The sequence below is a fragment of the Capronia epimyces genome (assembly GCF_000585565.1).
Source record: "Capronia epimyces CBS 606.96 chromosome Unknown aczIQ-supercont1.1, whole genome shotgun sequence".
In the NCBI taxonomy this organism is placed as follows: domain Eukaryota; kingdom Fungi; phylum Ascomycota; class Eurotiomycetes; order Chaetothyriales; family Herpotrichiellaceae; genus Capronia; species Capronia epimyces.
In genome coordinates, this window is record NW_006912904.1 from 1,892,842 (window position 1) to 1,915,895 (window position 23,054).

At 52.6% G+C, this 23,054-nt stretch overlaps 8 protein-coding genes across 8 annotated transcripts; 5 read left to right on the top strand and 3 right to left on the bottom strand.

The window, feature by feature from the left end:
* Positions 1 to 215: 215 nt before the first annotated feature.
* Positions 216 to 2,846, top strand: A1O3_00705 (uncharacterized protein; the record flags this gene model as incomplete). Its single annotated transcript, XM_007730855.1, has 4 exons — positions 216 to 303; positions 355 to 636; positions 684 to 2,531; positions 2,581 to 2,846. 4 exons carry the CDS (start codon positions 216 to 218, stop codon positions 2,844 to 2,846), a joined length of 2,484 nt encoding a protein of 827 aa, XP_007729045.1.
* Positions 2,847 to 4,036: 1,190 nt separating this feature from the next.
* A1O3_00706 (uncharacterized protein) lies at positions 4,037 to 6,072 on the top strand (the record flags this gene model as incomplete). Its single annotated transcript, XM_007730856.1, has 6 exons — positions 4,037 to 4,688; positions 4,750 to 5,011; positions 5,065 to 5,385; positions 5,440 to 5,455; positions 5,502 to 5,805; positions 5,864 to 6,072. The coding sequence occupies 6 exons, from the start codon at positions 4,037 to 4,039 to the stop codon at positions 6,070 to 6,072; spliced, it is 1,764 nt and encodes a 587-aa protein (XP_007729046.1).
* A 1,404-nt stretch (positions 6,073 to 7,476) lies between these two features.
* Positions 7,477 to 8,340, top strand: A1O3_00707 (uncharacterized protein; the record flags this gene model as incomplete). Its single annotated transcript, XM_007730857.1, has 1 exon — positions 7,477 to 8,340. The coding sequence occupies one exon, from the start codon at positions 7,477 to 7,479 to the stop codon at positions 8,338 to 8,340; it is 864 nt and encodes a 287-aa protein (XP_007729047.1).
* A 762-nt stretch (positions 8,341 to 9,102) lies between these two features.
* A1O3_00708 (uncharacterized protein) lies at positions 9,103 to 9,743 on the bottom strand (the record flags this gene model as incomplete). The annotated part of the gene is made up of 2 exons (XM_007730858.1): positions 9,103 to 9,139; positions 9,190 to 9,743. 2 exons carry the CDS (start codon positions 9,741 to 9,743, stop codon positions 9,103 to 9,105), a joined length of 591 nt encoding a protein of 196 aa, XP_007729048.1.
* A 1,113-nt stretch (positions 9,744 to 10,856) lies between these two features.
* On the bottom strand, positions 10,857 to 13,093 carry A1O3_00709 (uncharacterized protein; the record flags this gene model as incomplete). Its single annotated transcript, XM_007730859.1, has 7 exons — positions 10,857 to 11,108; positions 11,177 to 11,437; positions 11,499 to 11,767; positions 11,827 to 12,078; positions 12,144 to 12,416; positions 12,464 to 12,573; positions 12,630 to 13,093. 7 exons carry the CDS (start codon positions 13,091 to 13,093, stop codon positions 10,857 to 10,859), a joined length of 1,881 nt encoding a protein of 626 aa, XP_007729049.1.
* Positions 13,094 to 15,861: 2,768 nt separating this feature from the next.
* On the top strand, positions 15,862 to 17,193 carry A1O3_00710 (uncharacterized protein; the record flags this gene model as incomplete). The annotated part of the gene is made up of 1 exon (XM_007730860.1): positions 15,862 to 17,193. One exon carries the CDS (start codon positions 15,862 to 15,864, stop codon positions 17,191 to 17,193), a length of 1,332 nt encoding a protein of 443 aa, XP_007729050.1.
* A 208-nt stretch (positions 17,194 to 17,401) lies between these two features.
* A1O3_00711 (mannosyl-oligosaccharide alpha-1,2-mannosidase) lies at positions 17,402 to 20,599 on the bottom strand (the record flags this gene model as incomplete). Its single annotated transcript, XM_007730861.1, has 1 exon — positions 17,402 to 20,599. The coding sequence occupies one exon, from the start codon at positions 20,597 to 20,599 to the stop codon at positions 17,402 to 17,404; it is 3,198 nt and encodes a 1,065-aa protein (XP_007729051.1).
* A 784-nt stretch (positions 20,600 to 21,383) lies between these two features.
* A1O3_00712 (dihydroflavonol-4-reductase) lies at positions 21,384 to 22,429 on the top strand (the record flags this gene model as incomplete). The annotated part of the gene is made up of 2 exons (XM_007730862.1): positions 21,384 to 21,454; positions 21,514 to 22,429. 2 exons carry the CDS (start codon positions 21,384 to 21,386, stop codon positions 22,427 to 22,429), a joined length of 987 nt encoding a protein of 328 aa, XP_007729052.1.
* Between the last annotated feature and the right edge of the window lie 625 nt (positions 22,430 to 23,054).

A 23,054-nucleotide genomic window follows, 5' to 3' on the forward strand; every position in this document is an offset into this window, starting at 1 on the left:
TCCCTCCCTGTGCTGGACGTTTGACTCTCGGGTTTACTCCGTCTACTGTCGAGTTGTCGATTTTATTTACGATTTCCTCTACTCATCGACACAGCTGATCGTCCTTTTTGTGTGGACCTCGATCGAATCCCAGTGTGACAACACCCATCCTCCTCTCCTCGACGAAGATGGCTAGATGAGAACTCCCTACGCATACGAGCGCCAGCAAGCGCATCATGGCGTGGCAGTCCGGGGCTGGCGGCAGCGGTGTGGGAGGGTCGGCCGCTGGAGAGCCGCCCGGTGTTCAAGCCTATACTCTCCAAGGTGGAACTCACTCTGCAGGCCGCTGCTGCAACTGCTGATCATTGGGTATAGGTGTCATGCGATTCTTGCAGACCGAGTGGCACAGGCATGAACGAGATCGCAACGCCTGGGAGATAGAGCGCGAAGAAATGAAGAATCGCATAGCGATCCTCGAAGGGGAGACTCGAACGAGCAAGGGCTTACGGACATCCCTCGAAAGACACGTCAAACTTCTGGAAATAGCACTGAAAAAGGAGCGCGAAAAGGCCCGGATACTCGACAAGGGCGAAGCTGCCGATGCGCAGAGGGATCCCAAGGAAGTTGCACGGGAGGAATTGAAGAGGATTGGAAAAGGTAGGACCTTGACCTTAGAAATCCCGAAAACCATTGACGCGGGTTAGAATCGTTTTTGAAAAACATCAGCCATCTTGACGCCCAGATGGATGCGGAAAACCATCTTGCCCAAGGCATACGACAAGAAAAAGAACGCGATAAGTCTAAAAGTTACTTGTCCAAGTGTTCGTCTGAAATAACATATCACGTTTTACCTACCACCCACGTACCACCAGAAGTCAACGACCTTCCACCTTCGAACAATGCGAATCATATCTTTCCAGGGCGACAACCATCCCAGCAAGAGCTCCAGGACGCTTATCTGCAGTTACAGCAGATTAAGGAGCAACAGCATCGGAATGTTGCCATGGTCAGAGAGAATGCTACGCAACAACTCCCTCAGTTTGCCGAAGCTCCACCTCTGGCCCGTACAAACACTCAAATCAATACTGAAGAACTGCAAAGAGGTTCCGCGGAAAGACGGATGCCAGAGCATATTGTCCAATCGTTGCCGGTTGTGGAGCCACAAAAGAACTTCTTCAATGAGCAAATGCCTATTACCGAAGAACAAGTCGAATCCATTTCTCATACTTTCGATGCCTATGGCCGCGAGATTTCGCTGCAAAATGATATGCGAGCAGTTGAGGAGCCAAAGCAGGAAACATCTGATGGGTGGGATTTTGACGATGGCCCTGCACCTGCCGACAAACCAGCAGAGGCACCACCACAATACAGGCCCGATACAGAACTATTCCCCAGTGCAAATCTTCTCTCATCCAAGTCTCCACCCCGGCCTCCTGGATCGTACCGAAGGAAGAGCTCAGGAGCGAGACGACGCAGTGAAGGCAATAATGACGTGCGAGAATCGGCCTCGGCGAGACTCGATGCTTCACAGTTCAAAGTCAGGTTCGCTATGAGGGGGCATCTTGACGTTGTCCGTTCCGTCATTTTCACAGGGGGTGGCAGTCCATCAGAACCTGAATTTTGCACAGCAAGCGATGATGGAGGTGTGAAGCGATGGCACATTCCGGCGTCATATGCTCACAGCGTCTCTGTCGGGGATGATCTGGATCGAATTGCGCATTTCACCCATCGTGGTCACATCGGAGCTGTTTGCTCGCTGGCGGCTTGTCCTGCATCGGCAACCTTCTCCAGTGGCGGTCGAGCTGCAGGAGATGGTTGGATCTTTTCTGGGGGCGAGGATGCTACGGTCAAGGTCTGGGAAAGGGGTCGAGTGGATGCGAAAGCAACCTTGGAAGGCCATAGAGACGCCGTCTGGGCCCTTTGCTGTCTACCTGGGTCAACCGGGACCATCCTGGGTGATCGATGTTCTCAGTTTGGTGGACCGGATCGTGTCCTCCTCGTGGCTGGTGGTGCCGATGGCACGATTCTGATCTGGGCTGTCAGCACACCACCTCAGTTGACTTCACCACCAGCTGGGAGTCGATCGGCACGAGGCAGTCGCAGAGCCAATTCGATATCGGCCGGATCCAACTTTCCCAGCTCCCCGCAGCCCAGCGTCGCCAGCACAACGCCTTTTAATTATTGCCTAGTGCACCGGATAGAGCGCGCAGATAAACCGGCGCCCACCTCGATATCTCCCCTCGGCCCTCGTGGGGAATGTTTCGTGGTTGGTTATACCGATGCCAGCATTCTAGTGTTTGATAGCCGGACGGGCGAAGAAATCGTCGGCATGGCCAGCCAGGAAACCTACGACGGAACTCGCAATACTGGTGTCAACGCGGTTGTTGCTAGCAGTACAGGATTTGACACTCGTGACTCGGTTGCCCCTGGTCGGCGCGGGTCTATGGGTGAAGATGATGTGGTACATGGTGCAACCGGATCCGACGACGGCGTCGAAGGCGTTGTGATTGCCGGTTACGAGGATCGGTATATTCGTTTCTTTGATGCTAACAGTGGTATGTTTTCTCTGAGTAAACTCGTCTCGTTCCCGCTGACTCGTAGCAGGGCAATGTACATATACCATGCTCGCACATCCATCCGCGATCTCTTCGTTGTCTTTGAGTCCGGATGGCAAAGAACTGGTATCGGGAGGTCACGATGCAAGCCTACGGTTTTGGTCTCTTGAGAAGAGGAGTTGTACACAGGAAATATCCAGTCACCGCATCATGAGGGGAGAAGGAGTATGCAGCGTGGTCTGGAGTCCTGATGGAAGATGGGTCATCAGCTGTGGCGGAGACGGTGCAGTCAAGGTCTTTTCAAGGACGTGATTGTTGGTGGTCTGTAACTATCGTTGTAGCGGCCATGGCTTGATCCAGAGCCAGAACCTCAGCCTCCCGTATTCAGGAACTGGTAAGATCCGAATGTCAGGGTAGTCAAATAAAGGTCCCATCTCAACGGTGGATCTTGATCGTTTCCAGGTCTCTGGTCGTTTGCTTCATGACCGAAATCTCTACCGAGCTGCGGTGCTGGAGCGCAGACTCTGATCTGATGCCACAACCTAGAGTTTCTGCCTCCAATCATGTGCCGCGCATATCCAAGCGGGAACTAGAGAGTGATGAGTCCAATGGAACCAAGATTAGCCTCAGGTCGTCCTCAGGCCCAAAGATGGAATGGAATGCACTCGTGTCGAGATTCCGATGTCGAAGTGTCTGTACCAGAGTACCAAAGTACGTACCAGAATAGATTTCGGATGGTTCGGGTGGCACTGACATGACCGCAGTCAGCCAACCCACCTTCTGCGCCCTGCCTGCGCCCTGCCTGCCCCAGTGCCCAGTGCCTGTGCCCACATTTGGCCTGCCCTCGATGCCCTTGCAAGCTGCACTTCGGATCCACGGCGACGAGGTCGTGCCTCGGGTCCCTGGCCGCATGACGCTTCGTCTCGGCGTTTGTCATATATTGCAAACTTTGAGCGACCCGTCCTGCGATACGTCCAATACCAGCCTTGCCAGCTGTATACAACCTTGCCGCCTGCTCGTCCTCTCCACTCCAGTCCCGCCAAAAGCAGGACTTCAGGCTCGTGCAAATTGCGATCGTCGCCCTTCCGCAGATATGCCTGTGCAATATGCACCCTGTCTATGCGTCCGGATGGCATCCCACGGTAGGTGGAGCTCGTTCCGCGCTTCCTGCTCCATGGCAAAGGCAGAGGCGAGGGCAGCGGCACAATTCTTAAAAGACGCCTCGTGCGCAGTCAACACATTTTGGATCACACTCAGGGAGTCCCGTTACATACGACCATAGAGCAGACTCTTTCCCCTTACAATACCGCAGGTCGCACAGTCGATAGCCAATACGGACACTGCTTAACCAGCCTTGTCTCCCAAGTTCGGTCGTTTCCTTGTTGTCCTAGGATTGGAATCTTCAGGTGTCACGCCCTGAGCAGCAAGCACCGTTTGGCCCAAAGCACTCGCTAAGCTCCCTGTACCGTTCTGAAAGCGACTTCAGACCCCGACGCAGCGCCATGCCGTTCTTGAATCCGTTCAAAAAGTACGAGTTGGTCGATTTCGAACATGTGGTCGTGCCGCTCAGCCATGCCCCTCGTCACCCCGTCGTCTTGGCCGAGAACAAGCGACGAGCCTCTTTCTCCTCATCCACCAACGACTCGACCTTGAACAATCAAAACACAGTCGAAAAGGCAGGTTCTGCTGACCCGAACAGTAACGACGCCTTGACCATTCAGGCTCTCCGCGCTGAGGTGGAGGCCGACGTTGCCGCATCCGGACGTGATTCGGCCTACGATCGAAAATCCAAGGTGATTAATAAAGCCATCCAGGATATTGGGATGGGCCAATACCAGTGGAGACTCTTTGTTCTCTGCGGCTTTGGCTGGCTGGCTGACAACCTCTGGCTTCAAGATGTCGCCTTGACTCTCCCATCTCTGAGTGCTGAATTTGGAATCAGTGAGGCCAATGTGCGCTATACCACCCTTGCCTTGTTCACTGGTTTGTGCTGCGGTGCAGTCTTTTGGGGCACCATGAGCGACGTAGTTGGCAGACGATTAGCTTTCAACTTGACCCTCTTCATCACATCAGTGTTCGGGATCGCAGTTGGCGGGGCCAACACATGGATCCAAACCTGCGCCCTGTTCTCAGCGCTCGGATGCGGCGTAGGTGGTAAGTTTGCGTCCTGTGTTTCGACCATCTCGGCGTAGTACACGTCCGGCTAACTGTACAGGTAACCTGCCGGTGGATGGGGCGTTGTTTCTCGAGTTTCTTCCTTTTGCATCAGGAAATCTCTTGACAATGCTGTCTGTCTTCTGGCCATTCGGTCAACTACTTGGCAGTGTGGTGGCTTGGGGCTATCTTCCCAACTACTCCTGTTCGTCAGATCTACCGGCCTGCAGCGCGGTGGCCGAAGGGGTGGCTTGTTGCACCAAGAGCAGCAACATGGGATGGCGGTATCTCAATTACACTATGGGTTGTTTTACATTTCTCATGTACGGATACTTTCTGCGATTTCTGTGCCAGTCGCAAGGCTGAATCTCTCTAGGTTTGTCTGTCGGTTCTTTCTCTTTCACCTCTTCGAGTCGCCAAAGTACCTTCTCTCCAGAGGCCGGCAGCGTGAAGCTGTCACAGTGGTTCATGCCCTTGCATATTACAACAAGACGAAGACCTGGCTCACCGAGGACATATTGAACGAAATCGGTGGCCACCCGGCAGAGGTCCAGCAGGCAAAATTGAGTACTGTGCAGATTATCAAAAGGCAAGCCGAAAAGTTCTCGACAGAGAGGATTAAGCCGTTGTTTGGCTACAAGAGACTCGGAGTTAACACCGTCCTCCTCTGGTTCATGTGGGCTACGATTGGCATGGGGTGAGTGTCATATATTGATATTTCTGCAGTCTAGTAACTGACTTGACCGAACAGATATCCGTTGTACAATGTATACTGAACCCCCGTTATTTCCCTCATGTTGCTGATTGGAACAGGCCTTCTTGCCTCAATATCTAACATCTGTCGATCCGGATGCTCCCCCAACTCCGACCAGCATCGTCTACCGCAATTATGCCATAACCTCCATTGTTGGCTGTCCGGGAAGCATTATTGCCTGCTACACGGTGGACATCAAATACGTCGGACGAAAGGGCACCATGGCAATCTCCGCGTTGCTCACTGGCATATTTATCTTCCTTTTCACAACTTCGGCCGATGCAGACTTCCAGCTAGCATTCAGCTGCTTGGTCGCATTCTTTCAGAACATCATGTATGGTGTTTTATACGCCTACACTCCAGGTACGGGCGTTGCTATCGTTTGTTGTTGATAGGAGTTGATGTTTATTAACGTGTGTAGAAACCTTCCCGGCCCCGAACCGTGGCACTGGAACTGGGATTGCCTCTTTCTTCAATCGCGTCGCAGGTCTGTGTGCGCCTATTGTGGCGATTCACGGATCAGCCGCGAACCCCAAGGTCCCGATCTACGTGTCTGGCGCCCTCCTGTTGGCATCATTCATCGCCATGGTTTGTCTTCCAATCGAGACAAGAGGAAAGCAACCATTGTGAGACCCTTTGGCCGCTTATTCATCCAGTCAGCGATGTTCCGGTGGAGCGACGTCAGAGCATGTAGGATGGAGAGCGTGCGAGGAATTCGGGCGGCGTCCTTGATCCATCAAAGCTTCGCAAAAATCGATCAATTGCTTTGAATCGAATCATCAACAATATATGTCTCTGTCTCTATGCCTCATAACCGCTTCTTGTCACCGCACTGCGAAACAACATCTTGCCGTTGGCGCCACTCGTGGTTTTGCTTTCCTGACTTCGCTGGACTTGGGACACCCATAAAATCAGGGCGACAACATGACCAGTAAGCGTGGTCCGGTGTAGTGAGTACAGTCACGAGGTCTTTCTGAGTGCGCACCGGGCTTACAGCTTGAACCCAACTTCCGCGACACTGGTGGCCACCACAGCAGCAGATATGGCAAGAAAGACGCTTTCATCACTATGGAAGGGGTCTTGTATCGCCGATTGCAACGCGTTTCGCAACGGCCACGTTGAAAGCCAGCCGCCCTGTACGGAGCGGACTCCCAAACCTACCTATATGTATGTACATGGTATGGTACGATAGGTATCCGCCATCCCGAGTGAGATGTTGCAGCCTTGTTCCGGACCTGTCGAACAGGCTTGTAAATGATCAAGTTGCTAGCCCCCTGCAGTGGAGCACGATTCTCCGTCCGATGTCGTGACACGGTCTTTCGACGGCTCATTATTTGAACGCTGTCCATGCCTATGTATCCCTGATGTACGACACAATATATATGAGGCCCTGGTGGCATGATCTATTCGAACACGACACGTCCGGCTGGGACCACCAACACACACTTGTCTTAACGACCTGGAACCGTCGACAGATGGAAGAGACCTAGCCCAGCCCAGGCCAGCCTAAACCTATACGTGCAATTCAGTGACTACAGTCGGCTGAGCCACACTTGATGACAGTGGCAAGTACGGAGTACAGTACTCCGCATTTGGGGCGAAAAGACAAGGCTCAGTTTCAGCGTTATTAGTTGAATGGGGCTGAGCAAAAGACGATGGGAAATTAGCCTTCAATCTTCCGCAATCCTTCTCCCTCTGGTCCATGGAATGGAGTCTGGGCGCCTGATGGACGCACTGACCGCAAAGATTTCAACGAGTGGCAATGCCATTGTGTTAACGTGTGGTCAATAGGCTCGAGCGTCTACGATTATTCAGTCCTACTTACTGTTACTAGTATTCTCGCGCATACTGTGCTGCATCAACTTCAACTCCTGCGGCAGCTTCATCTCCATCGTCTATCTATGTCCTCGGGTCTTTCTATTCCTTACTACCTGTACCTTATACTTTGAATTCAAAGTCGCTCCTTTACAAGCCGGGTGGATACACCTAAGTGCCATCGCCATCACCATCACCATCGCCTTTCGGACGGTTTCGATGCTCAGATTTGCTCTTTTCCTCGTTGCCATCCTTGGATACCTGCAGGTCACTTCCAGCCTGGCAATTGAATCGAGGGGCACCACAACACGCTCTTGTGCAGCCCGACCTAGCGGCCTCTGGAAACCGTCGCCAGGCACGACATGGGATTACCAACTTTCCCACCCGATCACGTCGGCATCGTCATTGAACACATCGCTGAAAGTTTGGGACGTTGATGTGTTCGACAACAACGCCACCACCATCCAGGCCATTCAAAGTCTAGGGCTGAAAGTGATCTGCTATTTCTCCGCCGGAAGTTACGAGGACTGGCGACCGGATGCCTCCTCCTTTGACGCCGCCGACCTGGGCAGTGACCTCGACGGCTGGCCGGGCGAGAGATGGCTGAATGTGTCATCCCCGGCCGTCCGCACCATCATGGATGCCCGCCTCGACCTGGCTGTGCGGAAGGGGTGCGACGGCGTCGATCCCGACAACATCGACGGCTACGAGAACGACAATGGCTTGAATCTGACCCAAGACGACGCAGTCGACTTTGTCTTGTATTTGGCGAATCAGGCCCACTCTCGCAACCTGTCCGTCGGCCTGAAGAACGGCGGAGCCATCCTTCCAGATGTGATCGACTGTATGGACTGGAGCGTCAATGAGCAGTGTGTCGAGTACAACGAGTGCGACGTCTACGCGCCCTTCATCAAACAGAACAAACCCGTCTTCCACGTCGAATATCCCAAGGGCGACGACGTCAACAACAACGATGACGTGAGCGAAAGCACGAAAGAATACATCTGTGGCGATGCCTCCGCCTCGGGCTTTTCCACAATCCTCAAAAACATCGATCTCGACTCATGGATCGAGACTTGTTGACTATCCGACCAAAGTGCAGCCAGTGGTTCAGCATCTACGAGTGTTGGAACTACTATACTATTGCCCAACTTCGAGCCATATCAATATAGCTTACTGGTACTGCTAGTTGCGGTTTTGTACCCTACTATTCTATAGCTGTAGATTTATATACAGTATTACTATGTATACCAATAATAGTAGCCTTACTACCTCTCTCTTTCGCTCTCTCTTTCCTCTCTCTTTCCCTCTCTCTTTCCCTCTCTCTTTCCCTCTCTCTTTCCCTCTCTCTTTCCCTCTCTCTTTCCCTCTCTCTTTCCCTCTCTCTTTCCCTCTCTGCTTCTCTCTCTCCCTCTCCCTCTCTCTAACTATATAAGGTATACATAGTATATAGTGAATAGTAGTGATACCTAGTACCTACTATATAATTCTTAGTACCTAGCTATAATACTAGTCCGGATTAAGCCGAGACTAAACCAGATTAAACCCGGATCAAACCCAGATCGAACCTACCTTATATCTAATACCGCCCTAGTACTAAGGTCTGAATTAGTACTATAGCTGTGGAACTAGTAGAGTTTGAAGGTTCCTATTCTGATTCGCCCGCTAGATATGTACTGTATATACTAGGTTAGTAGTGCTACCTGCTAGTAGAGTGCGGAGAGAAAGAGGTACATCACCTAGTACTACACTATTAGTACATACATACCTACTATATAGCAGGATGAACAAGAGCGAGTCGTCCAGCCATTGAAAATGCCAAGTTGGGTGACAATTCCGTCCCACTTATGAGCCATGGACCACCAGAAGAGCGCCTCGGACGCTGTGGAAATGAAGTCGGTGTCAATGTCGTCCAACTCTTCAGATACTAACTTCCCCTCGATCATCGAGTCTTTGTACCGATCCAGAATCTCTCCTAGGCTTGTGATGGCGGGAGAACTCAAAGTAAATGGAGAAGTGTCGTACGCCAATCGGACAATGTTGCGCAGCTTATAGGTATCCAGATTCTTCAAAAACATATCAGCGAACGCTTGCGGCGTCGCACGGCACTCTTTCAAGTTGACAGATATGTGCCTAGGCTTCAAGTGGTTGACGACAAAGGTTGTGGAGCGGTAGAACATTGGAGTCCACTCTTCGGTGATCTGGCGACAGACCAGTGTAAGATTCTTGCGGGCTTCAACAAGGAGTTGACGCGCTGTGTCGGCCGCTTCGTCAAGTTCGTCAAAATCGCGGGGAGGGACCGGGGTGAAGCAGTTGTATATCTGTAGTCTGGCTTCCGCAGGAAGATCAAGTAGGGATAGTTGGGTTGGTCCTTCCTTGGTTGGTCCTTCCTTGGTTGATCCTTCCTTGGTTGATCCTTCCTTGGTGTTGACCTGGTGAACCATCACGACGTAGGGCGGTGGTAGTAACTCGTCCGATGAAATCATGGTGTGATGCATCTTGTTTTGGGGTCGACGGTGAGGGTGAGGATGGGCTGTGGAAGTGAGATATCTGACTGATTATGTGCACCAGTGGTGTTCTCACGACGCTAGGTAGTAGATGAGGGCACTGCAGTTATGTAAGAGTGGGTTGAAAGTCGTAGGAAACGACTGAAGGAAGAGAATAAAGAGTGAAGGAGGACGCAAGAGGTGCGGCTGGACCCTTCACATGAAGCTGCAGTTCAGGCAGTGAAGCAAATCAACATTTCGAGTTGGAGCTGGCAAGATGTAGAAACTTGAAGATAAGGTACTAATCAATTATTAAACACTGTAGAAGTGTGAGCTAGTACCCTTAATACTCCCAGAGAGGATTTGCCTACAATCTAACAAAGAATTTGTAAAGGACTGTGGGCAAACAACGGTGGTGAGTGCGGTGTTAAAGGCCTTTGTCAAACCCTTGTCTCTCTCTGTACGTACGACATGTCACTCGTTCAGGCAGTGCTACTTACTGCCTAGCCGTGCCTTGCCTACTATGTATTCATTATGTATTAGGTATACATACATAGCCTCACATGTCATCAGACGTCGTCTATATCTAAGCGATCCGTTGATTACCATGTAACACCACATTCAGTCAATGAGGGAGATCGCGCGAGGCTATGCGGCGCGGCAAGCTGTTTCCCCTGACCTCGACATCTTCACGCTCCACCGTATAATGAGTGTACGGCAGAGTACTCGTATGCCGCACGGTACTATTTTGGTGTCTGTTGTCTGCTTTCTAAGAGCTTGCAAGGCACCAGAGCCAGATGAACCCGCCAGCTAGAAGGCTGTATTCGTATATTCATATATTTGTGTATCATGATTTCGATTTTGTTCTGCCCGATGCACTGTGATCTGCTGTAAACTAGGCGGCCATTCCACCCTCTCATCCACTTGCCTACTGCCTTCAGCCTTCGTTCAGCCTTCAGCCTTCCTGGACTCTTCCGAGTCCCAGGACGGGAAACTGGTCCAGTTACATGGAGTGAAGCGACGCTGTTCTGTAACCCTGATGTGTCAGTGATTTATGACCTGTTCGCTTCAATCTCAAAGACACCCTGTTTGTAGACCTAGACACCGGTGGTTCTAGAATCTATTGGCAATCTTGTCTGCGATACTGCTTCGGCGTCGACCACCAGCAACAGCTAAGCTCTGGCGACGAACAGTCTCGACAAAGTCCTTATCGTTGTCAACGTGGCCATCGAACGACCAAAGCGCGGGGCAAGGGCCGATCTTGCGACGGAAGATATAGGTCTTGATCCACCAAGGGAGAACAGTGCCGACCTGGTGTTTCATGAAGGTACGGGTCGGGATGGCGAAGATGTAGTCGAGTTCCTCCTGCGGGCGTTGTCAGTGGCGATTCGCTTCCACGATGACCAGGAATTGGGAGAACGCTCGATACGTACCAAGGTGCGTTGTTTGGTCTCTGGCAGCCACAGGAAGATCATGACAAATGCACACAGGTTCAAGCCAGCGTAGAAGCCGAAAGCACCTGTGGGAGTCATGGCCGCAAGCATTCGAGGGAATGTGATGGAAAGGACAGCGGCCCAGAATAGACAGGTCGCTACGGCCCAGGACATGCCCACTTCACGATGCGACAACGGGAAGACTTCGGCTGAGTAGGTGAAAGGCACAGGTCCTTCGCCTGGCGAGTAGAATGCAGCAAACTGTCGGGTGTCAGTTCAACTTGGGCCATGAGAGAGGGTTAGAACGAGTCTTGTTTCATACCAGGTAGATAAACAAAGCCACAAGACCTAAATGGGCCGAACTGGAACTGGGAATCAAATAGCAAAGTCCGGCGGCCAGTAGTGTCCAGGCCATATTGGGGAAGGTGAACAGCAGGAGAGATCGACGCCCGAAGGTATCGATAGTCCAGATGGCCGGCCACGCAAACACAAAGTTCACCAGGCCGAATCCCCATGAGGCCAGAAGAGAGTTAGTGATAGAAGCACCGGCCTGCTCGAACACGGTGGAGCTGTAAAAGGCGATGATGTTAACTGCAGAACGGGTCAGCCTGGATGTAGCCCGCCTGAAGAAGCTCTATGGAACAACCTACTTCCGCACATCTGCTGCGCAATCATGACAGTGAAGGAAGCCAAGGTCGCGCGCCGCACCCGTGGAATGGTGAACAGCTGAATGAAGCGAGTGGCATAGTTGGTATTTTTCTGCACCAGGGCAGCTTCCATACGCAATTGAGCAAAGATGTAGTACAAGTCTCGGGCGGCTTGGAGTTCAGTGTTGCGGAGCCTTCTGAGAGACCTGAAGGCCTTTGAGTATCTGCCTTTCTTGATGTACCACCGGGGCGATTCTGGACCAAGTCAGCGAGTCCTATGCTTGTGCCTATTTGGCCAAAGCGACCGCGGAGTGACTTACCGGGACAGAAGTAGATTCCGACCAGGAGTGGCACGGCTGGGATAAAGGCCGACCCAAACTGGAGTCGCCACGAGATTGCTCCCGTGTCTTTGACAGCAAGGTTGGCGCAAGTGCCTAAGAAGATGCCGAAAGCCGTCCACATCTGCCAGCACATGACCAAGCCCCCTCGGATTGATGCAGGAGCATTTTCGGCGCTGAAGATTGGTACAGTTGACCCTTTACATCCCATACCAATACCAAGTAAGAGCCTGGTGACCAAGAGTTGTTCCCAGGCTGAACCTGTTAGTACGTTCATCTTGGCTAATCGGCGAAGTACTCACTTTGTGCACAAGCGCTACCAATGGGGGACAAGAAGCAGAAGACAGCAGACGCGAAAATAGTTCCACGGCGGCCAAAATACTTATTCAGTGGATCCGAGCACCAGCAACCACTTAACAGTGCACACATTAGCAAGGTGATTTGGATAAAGGAGGTGGATAGACTTACAGCAGAGCAGAAGCAATGTAGGGGCCTGCATTGACTAGACCTTGATACCACTGGTTGCGAGAGGCATTGGGATTTGGCGAGCCATCAGCCAAGGTATTCGTGATGGGGATGCCTAGGGCATCTGGGAACGACAGATTGGCGCCATTGGAGCCGGTCTGGTCCCAGCCTTGCACAGCTGCGCCGATGGAGCACAGGATGATGGTGAAGTAGAGTGACCTTGGCTGCCTCCATTTGTGCAATACTTCATTTCTGATGGCCTCCATCTCATCCTCGGAGAGGCCTGGGACTGTTTCGAAGGCCGGGGGATCCTTTGCAATAAGGGCGCCTTTGACCAGCATCGGCGTGTATTCCTCTAAACCGCTGGACCTTGAAAAGTCTTCCACGTCCTTGATGACCTGTTCATTGGTAAGGTGTGCCAGAGGATTCCGGATCCTGCGCACAGGATCAGTCGTCAAGCCAAACATGGATTATGGGGGTGATCCTACTTTGCAGCGATACTGTTTTCTTGCTCGACATGGGCTGTATCGTGCTTTTCGTCGACGTACTTCTCGTTAACACCACTAGCCGGACCAAGTTAGCAAGCATCCTGAGATGAACGAGGGCGTGATTTTCCTACAGGTCTTCTTGGTCGCGTGAGATAGGTTGATCTGGAGACGCCATCTTGGAAACGCGACACCAGGCTGCTCAGAGTTGGAATATATGCGAACAGGAAGTCGATTTAAATGTGCGGACTCGTCTGACATTTATCGGGGACACTCAACCCCCCCTGGCATATCTCCAAGCGGGGAGATTGACTACTCTCTAGAGAATGCGGAGGCCTCAGGGTTCCCATGTGACGTTCAGCGACCTTCTATTCTGAATTTCGTCGGCCTGAGGCAGATCGAGCATCGGGCTGTCCAGTTGCAGAGCACTCACGTGGGAGATGACAGAAGAATCAGACTAGCATAAGCTAGAGGTATCCCGCGTCGAGGTCAGACTGGGTGGTTCGATGTATCTGGGAGCATGGATGCTCGAACAGAGCAGGCAGTTTCTGACGACAGCGGTAACTCTGAGACAAGATCGAGGGGTCGCCTCGAGGTCAGCGTTACAACGCCTGGTGTTTGACACTGGAGAATGACGGCGTCGTGCATTGCCTTTGATAGCGGACCGGGGCCTCGACTTTAACCACGCATGCTTATCCCTGTCTGGTATTGACCTTCTCTTAGTTGACTACCAGTAGCTGTTAAGCATTCTCCGCGTTGTGCTTAAACAACCTAGATGCGACTCCATCTACTCGAACAGCCGACCAACTGCCGGGCAGGAGCTTGCAGCAAGGATGTTGAGGGTTGCAGGTGGCGGGTAGCAGGTGGTGCCGCGGCATAGGTGTGAGAACGGTAATAACAGGTTGCACGGACTCTTTGTTCCAATTATCTGGATCTGCCGTCGTGAATGTTGCTGGTTGGCGTCCCCAAAGCTGAAGGGTACGGCATACAATAGAGTAGTGTAGTTGGGATAGGCTGCTTGCGACAACGATGATCATGTCCCTCTTGGGTGGTTTAGGCGTGTGACAGTCCTTGTAGAGTACAGATCAGAGCTGTCTAGGCGAGATGCAGACTGAGATCGGCGCATTGGAGGTCGGAGGTCAGAGGGGTTTTGCTGTAGACCCTGTCCTGTCTCTTCGGGCTGACCGTAAGGTGGAGGGAGGGATGGCTGCCAGCTGTCACATTTCCGGCTGCAACGCTTGCTTCCATGTGAACTCTTCCTTTCGGCTGCTCTGACCTGTCTATGAATCACTGCACACGTGCCAGGCCTGAAGTGTAGTTAACTTTATGTAGCACGAGGGCTAAGGCTCACTGGGGTCAGCACACGCGGGGACCAAGACACCATACAGGCACATCGATGATGCTATATCCGGGCACCTACCGGGCGTTTGGGGTTCGTCTCCAGCTTCCCCAGTCTTTGTCTTTCTCTTTGTCTTTCTCATTCCTGGAGAGGTCATCGGCACGATCCGTGTCACGCGCGCCTCGAGATTGTCGTTTCGTTGGAGGAGTAACTTGTTGTACGCGAGGGGTGATGACGCCGCAGGTGCGGGCTGCAGACATTGTAGTACGTAGTACCTAACGTACTGTATCGTATACCTAGGTACCTAGTATCTCATGGCGCACGTGACCATTCCTCGCTTGGCACCAACTGCGACCTCGCCGCCTTCCCAACTCGACAGTTTTCTCTGTTCTACACTACATGTATTTATCAAAACGCAGAGATCTCTCTTACTCGATTCGTGAGACATCGGACTTGCTTCCAGCCGAATTTTATTTCAGGCTCGTGAGACAATCCACAGATATAGGAATATGCATTTGCATTCCATACTCCAATGGGGCTGGAGGTTTCCCTTTTGCTATCGACGTTGTTGTTATAAAATCCCCCATTGACTCCGGCACGCACTCAAGGCCACCTACCTACTGTAGCCGAGATGTAGATATGGCAGGCAGAAACCCAGTGGCCCAGACCCGACCCCGGGTCGCTTCTTTCAAATCCACCATGTAGGGGTTCAATTGTTCGAGACAAAGAAGCGCACGGATGCTTGTTGAGAGACTGCAGCATTCCAGCAATATTGGTTAAGGGGTCAATGACTGCCCCGAGCGGCCTACACGACCAGCAGTTTCCTCGAGACTTGCGCGGAAATGAGTGTTTTCTTCGCAGCCAATACAACTCCTCTTGATGCCAGCTGCCAACTGCTAACTGCCAACCCTTCCTCCTCTTCAACATCAATGTCCGACAGACTGAAAGCCCTCTGAAGAGGCGCTCCACCGAATCCCTGCATCTTACCATGGGCATCAATCAGCTGACGTGTCGAACAGCATTCATTTCATTCATGCCTTCACAGCGGACGAATTGCTAAATTCGCCACAAAGAACCATGGTTGAGGCCAGGGCTGGAGATAAAGAGGTTACGCAGGACCAGAAATATCAAACACAAAGGAATACGGGATAGAGCATGGCATGGCTATTTTTGCAACCTGTGCTTCATTGTGCTCAGCATGCAGGCCAGATCCAGCCTGGAGGGTTCAAAGATCCCGCATTGCAAGCAAACACCCAGTTTCCATCACCTCAACTTCAGGCCGGCATTCTGCAACTGATCGCATCTGACTGTGCTCGCGATTTCCAGCACGGCACCCAGCAATTTTGTTGCAGATCCTGGGTCTGATCCTATCTCACCACTCCAGCAGTTAAGAAACGAAAAGGCAATAAAGATGATTCCATCCACCCCTGCGTCGCCGACCCTTCCACCGCCGTCGCCTCGATCACCACATTCGCCCGGCACCAGTCTCAAGCAGCAAATGGTCGAATCGCCAACTCAGTCAATGACCACATGCTCGCTCCATGGAATAGACTCTGTTCTCAATGCAGTTTTTGGCGAGACTTCAGCCTCATCCACCGCCGCCACCAACGAGCGGCTATATCAAAATGGCTCGAACGGGCCCATCTGCAGACGCAACAGCCTAACTACGCCGGTCACCTCGCCGACACAGCTGCGGATCTCAACGCCGAAGTTGCCTGGCTACCCCGTGCGCACGCCTGAGAAGGCCTACTTCCAGAGCACCCGAGAGGACGGCAGGACGAGCAGGATGGCCATGAGAAGTCCGCGAATGACACTGCCACTGCGAGTCAACACCGGCACAACCACACACAGCAGCGCCACGAGTACTGTTCCTGACTTCCCTCGGACCATGACGTCCATCAACGAGGACGGAGCTGAATCTCCATGGTCTGACACAACGACGCTGTTGAATTGGTCTCCGCCGCCGTCGTCATCGACGTGGAAAGCAAGCGCAAGCGCCACCGCGACCGCCTCGCCCTTGACCATGCGCCACACAACCAACTCAAATCCAAGCAGCTTGAAGAGGCTCGCGAGATCTCACGTGCCCAGCCCGATTTTCACCTCGACCTTGACACCGACTCGGTCGCCGATCCGCAAAAAGCCACGCTCTTGCTTGCGTTTCCGCGCACCCCCAGCGCCCAAGTACTATGTCGTGGTGCGCAAGAGCGGTAGCGAGCCTCTTTCACCAACGACCCTGCGCAACCGGATTCAGTATCTGAACAGTGTGGAGCACTTGCGGGCGCCACTGGTGCCGTTGATCTCGGTTACCAGTGGCCTAGCGCACCCAGCCTTCCCAACCAGCCTGCTGCAGTACCATCTACTCACGCACGACCAGCTCGACGACCTCGCCAGGTGGTACCATCAGGTACAGCCGCCTGTGGACGAGACTTTCATGTATCCCGTGTGGATCCCCGCGTGGACGAGTCTGCATCCGGACGCCAGGGCATCCAACGAGAACGTCATCTTCAGCAACACTGGCAGCGCTGCTGCACCAACGGCAGCCAAGATCGACATCGAAACGAAACGTAGACGCTTCGGCCGCTTCATTGGCCTGCGAGGCTGTGAGAGCCCTACGACTGCCGGCCCAGAGAACGAGAGGCCAGAAGAATTGGCGCGAAGGATGGAGAGGGAATGGAGACGCGCTCTGGAGAGGGCAGCGGAGGAGGACAGGGCCTGGGAAAAGGGATGGAGGGGACGATGGTAGCGGGGTGAGACCGTGGATGCTATCGGGTTGTGTTGTTGTATTATGCTTCGAGTAACCGCAGTACACATCGTCGCAAGGTCAGAACCCTCCGCGACTGACATCCAACATTTTATATTTAGGCGTTAGATATTCATACATGTTGGCTGGACCCCGATTGAAAATGGTCGCATCAAACTCAAATCTGTCTGGGGGACACCTGGAAGACAATTCACACAATAATGAAATTCGTGATTCTGACCCCCCTGGACTCAACGTGATACCGTCTCTTGATACCGACGCCAACGGTCTTTCTGCTCAATGCATCATACACTTTCTTGCCACCTGCAACCATCACCATGGGAATTGGATTGCGGCGTGCAAGTCCACTCGGCGTGAGCTGTGGTTGATCTAGGTATGGTCTGATCAAGGAATCGTCGCCGCCCGAGCCCTGATGCTCGCCCAGATTCATGTCAAAGACTTCGTCGTTGCCGTACGAGACGATGATGACCAGTTTCAAGGATTGCGGCGACGGCGAGAAGGAAGGAATGTTTTGTAGTTTGTCGCTGAAACTGCACCCGCCTCTCTTCACGACAAGAACCTGATGACTTCTTGCCACACTGATCGGAAGCTTGTGATCGCAAAGCTCATCCGTCGCATAGATTTTGGTCCAAGTGAGCGGCGGACTCTGTGCGCCTGGTGACGGGATAGTCGATACTTCAGGCCAGTCAGGCAGAGTTGCTGCACCTGGGCCACTGGGGGTGACTGCAGGGAGATGATAGCGTGGTCTATGATCAGTCAACGAGGTCAGACTACGCTGCGTCGGAGCCGAGTTGATGGAGAACGGCGTCGAAAAGGGCCAGGCGGGTTGCGGCCGGTCTCTAATAAGGCTGGAGATCTGCGAGACAATTGCATTCCATGCCGCTCGCATCCCCCCGTCTGTCGCAGGATCAAGGTCGGGGACGTCAATGCTAAACGTGTCCTCGGAGGAATTCTGTGCCGTATGTCCTTGGACTACCGCGTTATCCAGATCCAACACAACATCGAGCATGACAGGCTCCCGGATGCAGATGAAGTTGGGATCTGCGGCGATCAGGATCTCTTTCCCAGTGTCCCGTGGGAGAAACACTTTCTCGTCCTTCCCCAATGGAATGTTGTTGATTGTTTGGACGCGAAAGGCGTCGTGTATCCCGTCTTCGGCTAACATAGGCGTGTCCTGGATCAGGCCCAGACGCATACCACCAATGAAGTTGATGAGGATGCCATCTTTCACTCGTTGGAGTGGCGGAGCCGGCTGGCCAAGGTTTGGGATTGCTGGGAACGATATATCGAGCGTCGGGCTCGTGGGAATTAACGAGGTCGTGGCATTGAAAGGAACCAGCTCTGGTGGGAGCGTCCAGGGAAAATAGGTATAGTTGGATGGTGAGCTGATATCAGATAAGGTTATGCTCGGATGGTCTGCAGCATAGTCACCGAGAACTGATTCGACATTGTGCCTGGAGGGCATCAGATGCAACCTGGCAAGATTCGCCGCGTGGTAAACGTCCCCTCTTGCCGCAACGTTTGAGACGGTGAACGGCAATGGTTCTGGCTTCACAGGACAAGTAGTCTTTTCTGTGACTGGCGCATTCCAGAGTCTGCCATGACCTTTACCCTGATCAGTTCTCCGGGGAATTATCAATGGATGGCCTTCGGTCGTGAAAACGAAGGGCTCGTCGAGGTGATTGAGAGGATGTGTGGGGTCGAAAAGGAGAAACAGATACTTTACGGTCTCCCCCAGGAAAAAGCTTTCCATTCGATCCGTTTTTTCGCCTGTCAGCACATTCTGGATGCTAGCCCAGCCACACCTCGTCCAAGACCTGCGCTTGATGTCCCGCAGCACCATCTCTCCAACATAAAGGTACCACGGATCTTCCGTTGCGCGATAAAGATAGTAGGTTGACTCGATAAACTCCGGCCGACCAACCCACCAGCCTAGGCCGCCTTCAATACCGCCGGTGATCAGGTTCCATCGTTCAGGCAAGGCAGAGAATCTTGTCCAGAGAGCCGTCTGCAGAAGATGGGTTTCCTGTGCTTCTTGTATATGACCTCCTAGAGTAAGGACACCGGGGTAGTATGCACTCAGGGCATCAACCCAGAAGCCCCTCACAGCACCGGTGACCAGATCAGCTTGAATATAGTGAGGATGCTGGTAGCCTGCGCCACGGTAGAGATGTCTCCGTATTGCGGCATGGGCGGTATTCCAGGCATCGAGAAACGCTTGAGGGCTGTCATCCTCAATCGGTAACGGTTCGAAGAGGACTCTCGGATCTTGAATATCGGCGGGATCTTCAGGTGTGGGATAGTCTTCCCTGGATAGGAGGATGTGCGACTTCAAGGCATATTCGAAGAAGCTGTCAATGCCTGCACCAATCCCGGTCCAACTTCCCATCCAGTTGCCTGTTTCAGCATCAATGCCAGACCCGATCAGATCGATACTGCTGCGTCTCGACCAGATTGCCCAGAACGCCCTCTTGGCAAGATCTTCAAAGCGGAAGTCGCCAGTCAATCTGCTCAGAACGGTGAATTCCAGGACCAAGCTGCCAGCCCCTGCACTGCAGGTTTCGGTGATCTCGGGTGGATTTGGGTGTGCTTCACACTTGCCATGCTGGGCCTGTGCATTGAGCGGAGAGTTGACGTAAAACGGGATGCCATGTCGGAGGTTGACGCGGGGATAGGGTATCCCTGTGGGTGTCCAGAAAGCAGGTATCAGTCTGTTTCCCAGGTCATACGCCAGTCTGAGGAGTTGACCATCGTATTCAAACCCATTTGACCATGCGATTCCCTCGGCTTTTCCCGAGCTCTGGTTCTTGTGCCAAGTCCTGGCGTAGGACGCCTGCTCTTTGGAAGGGGTGTATCCATCGATCGGTAGTTCCCCGACAGCAAAAAGGTGAGCACTCAGCAGACCACCAAGACCACGTATTGCCGTCTCGAAAACTTGTACCTTGCTGTCAAGGTCGAACCCTTTCGCCCTTAACCCGTGCCCAGATGGCCCATCGGTGCCATCGCCGTACTGTTCAACCAGATCGCGCACACCACTTTGAAAGAGTCGCAGAGGCTTGTTTTGTTTCGGGTTCGCAGGGTTCGAGGCTAGAATGGCCAACGTGGACAGGCTATCGATGAGTGTAAGAGAGTAGTTTCCCAAAGGATCGTTGACTTCGATATGTGCCGGGTTATCAGGGTCGCGCGTCAAGGGTCTGCAGGAAATTGGACGCAGCTCGTCTTCTGGGAAGGCATGGGCCATGTAGTTTTCGTAGCCATGATAGAAGATGTCCTCAGCTTCCTTTCTGAGGGCTGCAATCTGTCCGGGGGGCAGGGCCTGCACAGTCGCTATTGAAGCTAGACTGACGATGAGCAGAACGAGGTAGATGCCTCTCAGCCATGACCTCATCCGCAATATGGGAAGGAGAGTGAATAAAGATATAGCTGGAGGCGTCACATCCTGGCTAATCATGCACATGGCACACTCAGGAAGTGTTGTGCCAGTGAGCGCATGTCAAACATTACCATTCGCATGCGACCTTGAAGAGAGGACAGTTCCAGATTCCCTTCCCTAAGAGGGCATGGCATGGGCATGAAGACGGGAAATCATGCCATTTTCGAGGTACTGGTGATAGCTCTCGCCATTGGCTGGGGTTCACGCAGTAAAGTAAAGCGGCACGGGTCATTTGGCGGCTTAGGTGCTTAGGGGCTTAGGGGCTCAGGGTTAGGAGGGCTCCTGAGGCCCTTAGGCAAGGATCGAGCCCCTAAGCCCCTAAGCCTCGACCTCGGGGTTCTCGGCGTTTACGAATGACCAACTTGAAACTCTCCAGCGACGCCATAACAGCACCTAGTGCTCTGTACTCTGTACACTGGCTTGGTTTGTAAGCAGCTAGACTGAAAGATTCACAGGTCGGTCTATAGCCGTTCTTATCTCTATGGCCGGCAGACGAAGCCCGATTCGCCGGTGGACGCAGGCCGATGGTGAATGAGAAGACTATCTTATAGATACGTACTGACGGGCAACGAGGCAAAGAAAGTACTAGGTACAAGATCGAGAAGTTTCTGACCATCTTATCCCAACGAGCTGATCACCTGTCTTCTTCCGCATAAATAAGTGGGAAGCCTCGCTGCTCTTTGCATGTTAGACATCTATTCCTTAGACTTGCACACAACGATAACTCGGGAGGACAAAAATGAAAGTCCTACTCACAGGAGGAACAGGATTTATTGCCACTCATGTGCTAGATCAGCTCCTCCAGCATGGGTACATACAACAAAGCTACGGAGCTGTTGTCGTAAGATCGTGCTGACCGATATCACTAGGCACCGCGTTGTCACGACCGTCCGAAGTGTTGAAAAGGGACGTATCCTTTTAGACCTCTTCAAAGGCAGACCGGTGTCATATTCGGTTGTCGGAGACATCGCCATTGAAGGAGCGTTCGACGCGGCGGTCAAGTCAGATCCGCCTTTTGACGCCGTGATACACACTGCCAGTCCTTTCCACTACAATGTCACGGACAACAAGAAAGACATGATTGACCCTGCGGTGCTTGGAACCACCGGCATTCTCAAAGCCGTCAAGTCGTTCGCACCTTCGGTCAAGCGAGTGGTCATCACGTCATCCCTGGCCGCCATGAACAACACGAAGCACCCACCAAAGGTGTATAACGAAGAGATCTGGAACGAAATGACGATGGAGGAAGCGCTGACCACGACCGATGCGCAAGCGGCGTACCGAGCGAGCAAGACTTTTGCGGAGAAGGCGGCGTGGGAATTTGTGCAAACGCAGAGCCCGAATTTCTCTTTGACCGTCCTCAATCCGCCCATGGTTTATGGTCCGATCCTTCATCACATTGTATCGCTGGATGAGCTGAACACTTCGAGCAAACGCATCCTCAACCTCATACATGGTAAGCCCCGCAGTGGTCCAGTGGGATCCCCGGTTTATGTGGATGTGCGTGATTTGGCCTTGGGCCATGTCCTGGCGATAGAAAAGCCTGAAGCTGCTGGACAGAGACTCTTCCTCACCGCTGGCATGGCGACCGAGAAGCAGATGGGCGACATCATTCGAAACACCTTTCCCGATATTGCGGGCAACTTGCGGGATGACCTCGTAGCTGATCTCCCGCCTTACGGTATTGACAATAGCAAGTCGATCAGGCTTCTGGGTATTAAGTATCGCAGCATGGTTGAGACGATTGTCGATACGGTAAAGTCGTTACAGAAGCTCGGCGCCTAGAACTAGATGCTATTCCGAAAGGTGCTAGTAATCGGTCTTCTTAATGAAATTCTCACAACAAAGATTCCGTTCACTTACGTTGTGTCATGGCGCCGGTGACCGCCATGGTAAGATATCAACGGTCCGGACCACGAAGCACAATGTGCGGGAACTCAAGTCTCTTGGTTTTGGGCGTTCCCCAAGCGGCTATAGAGCTCCTACGACATGTTGAGCCTTGGAGCCATCTCATTTATATCACGGTCCAAAATCTTGGGAACCAACCTAATGGCCCGACTGAATTTTTCACCCGCAGGTGCTCGTCTCTCAAGGCACCGGATCGAGCGTATGCATCTATCAGCGAGTCTGGCTAACAATGACAGCCTCGAAATGGCCAATCGTGTGCCCGAAATCCCCACTGGTGTTTCCAAGCATGAGGAAGATTGTCACAGCTGCTAGAGCCAGAAGACACGATGGCACTTGAACATCGATGATGGTCGTTATCTCATGCTTTTTCTCAAGGCAGGAAGTCGCTCGTTTGAAATGTCCGGCACTCGTGAATATCGTGAATATCGTGAATATCGTGAATATCGTGAATATCGTGAATATCGTGAATATCGTGAATATCGTGAATATCGTGAATATCGTG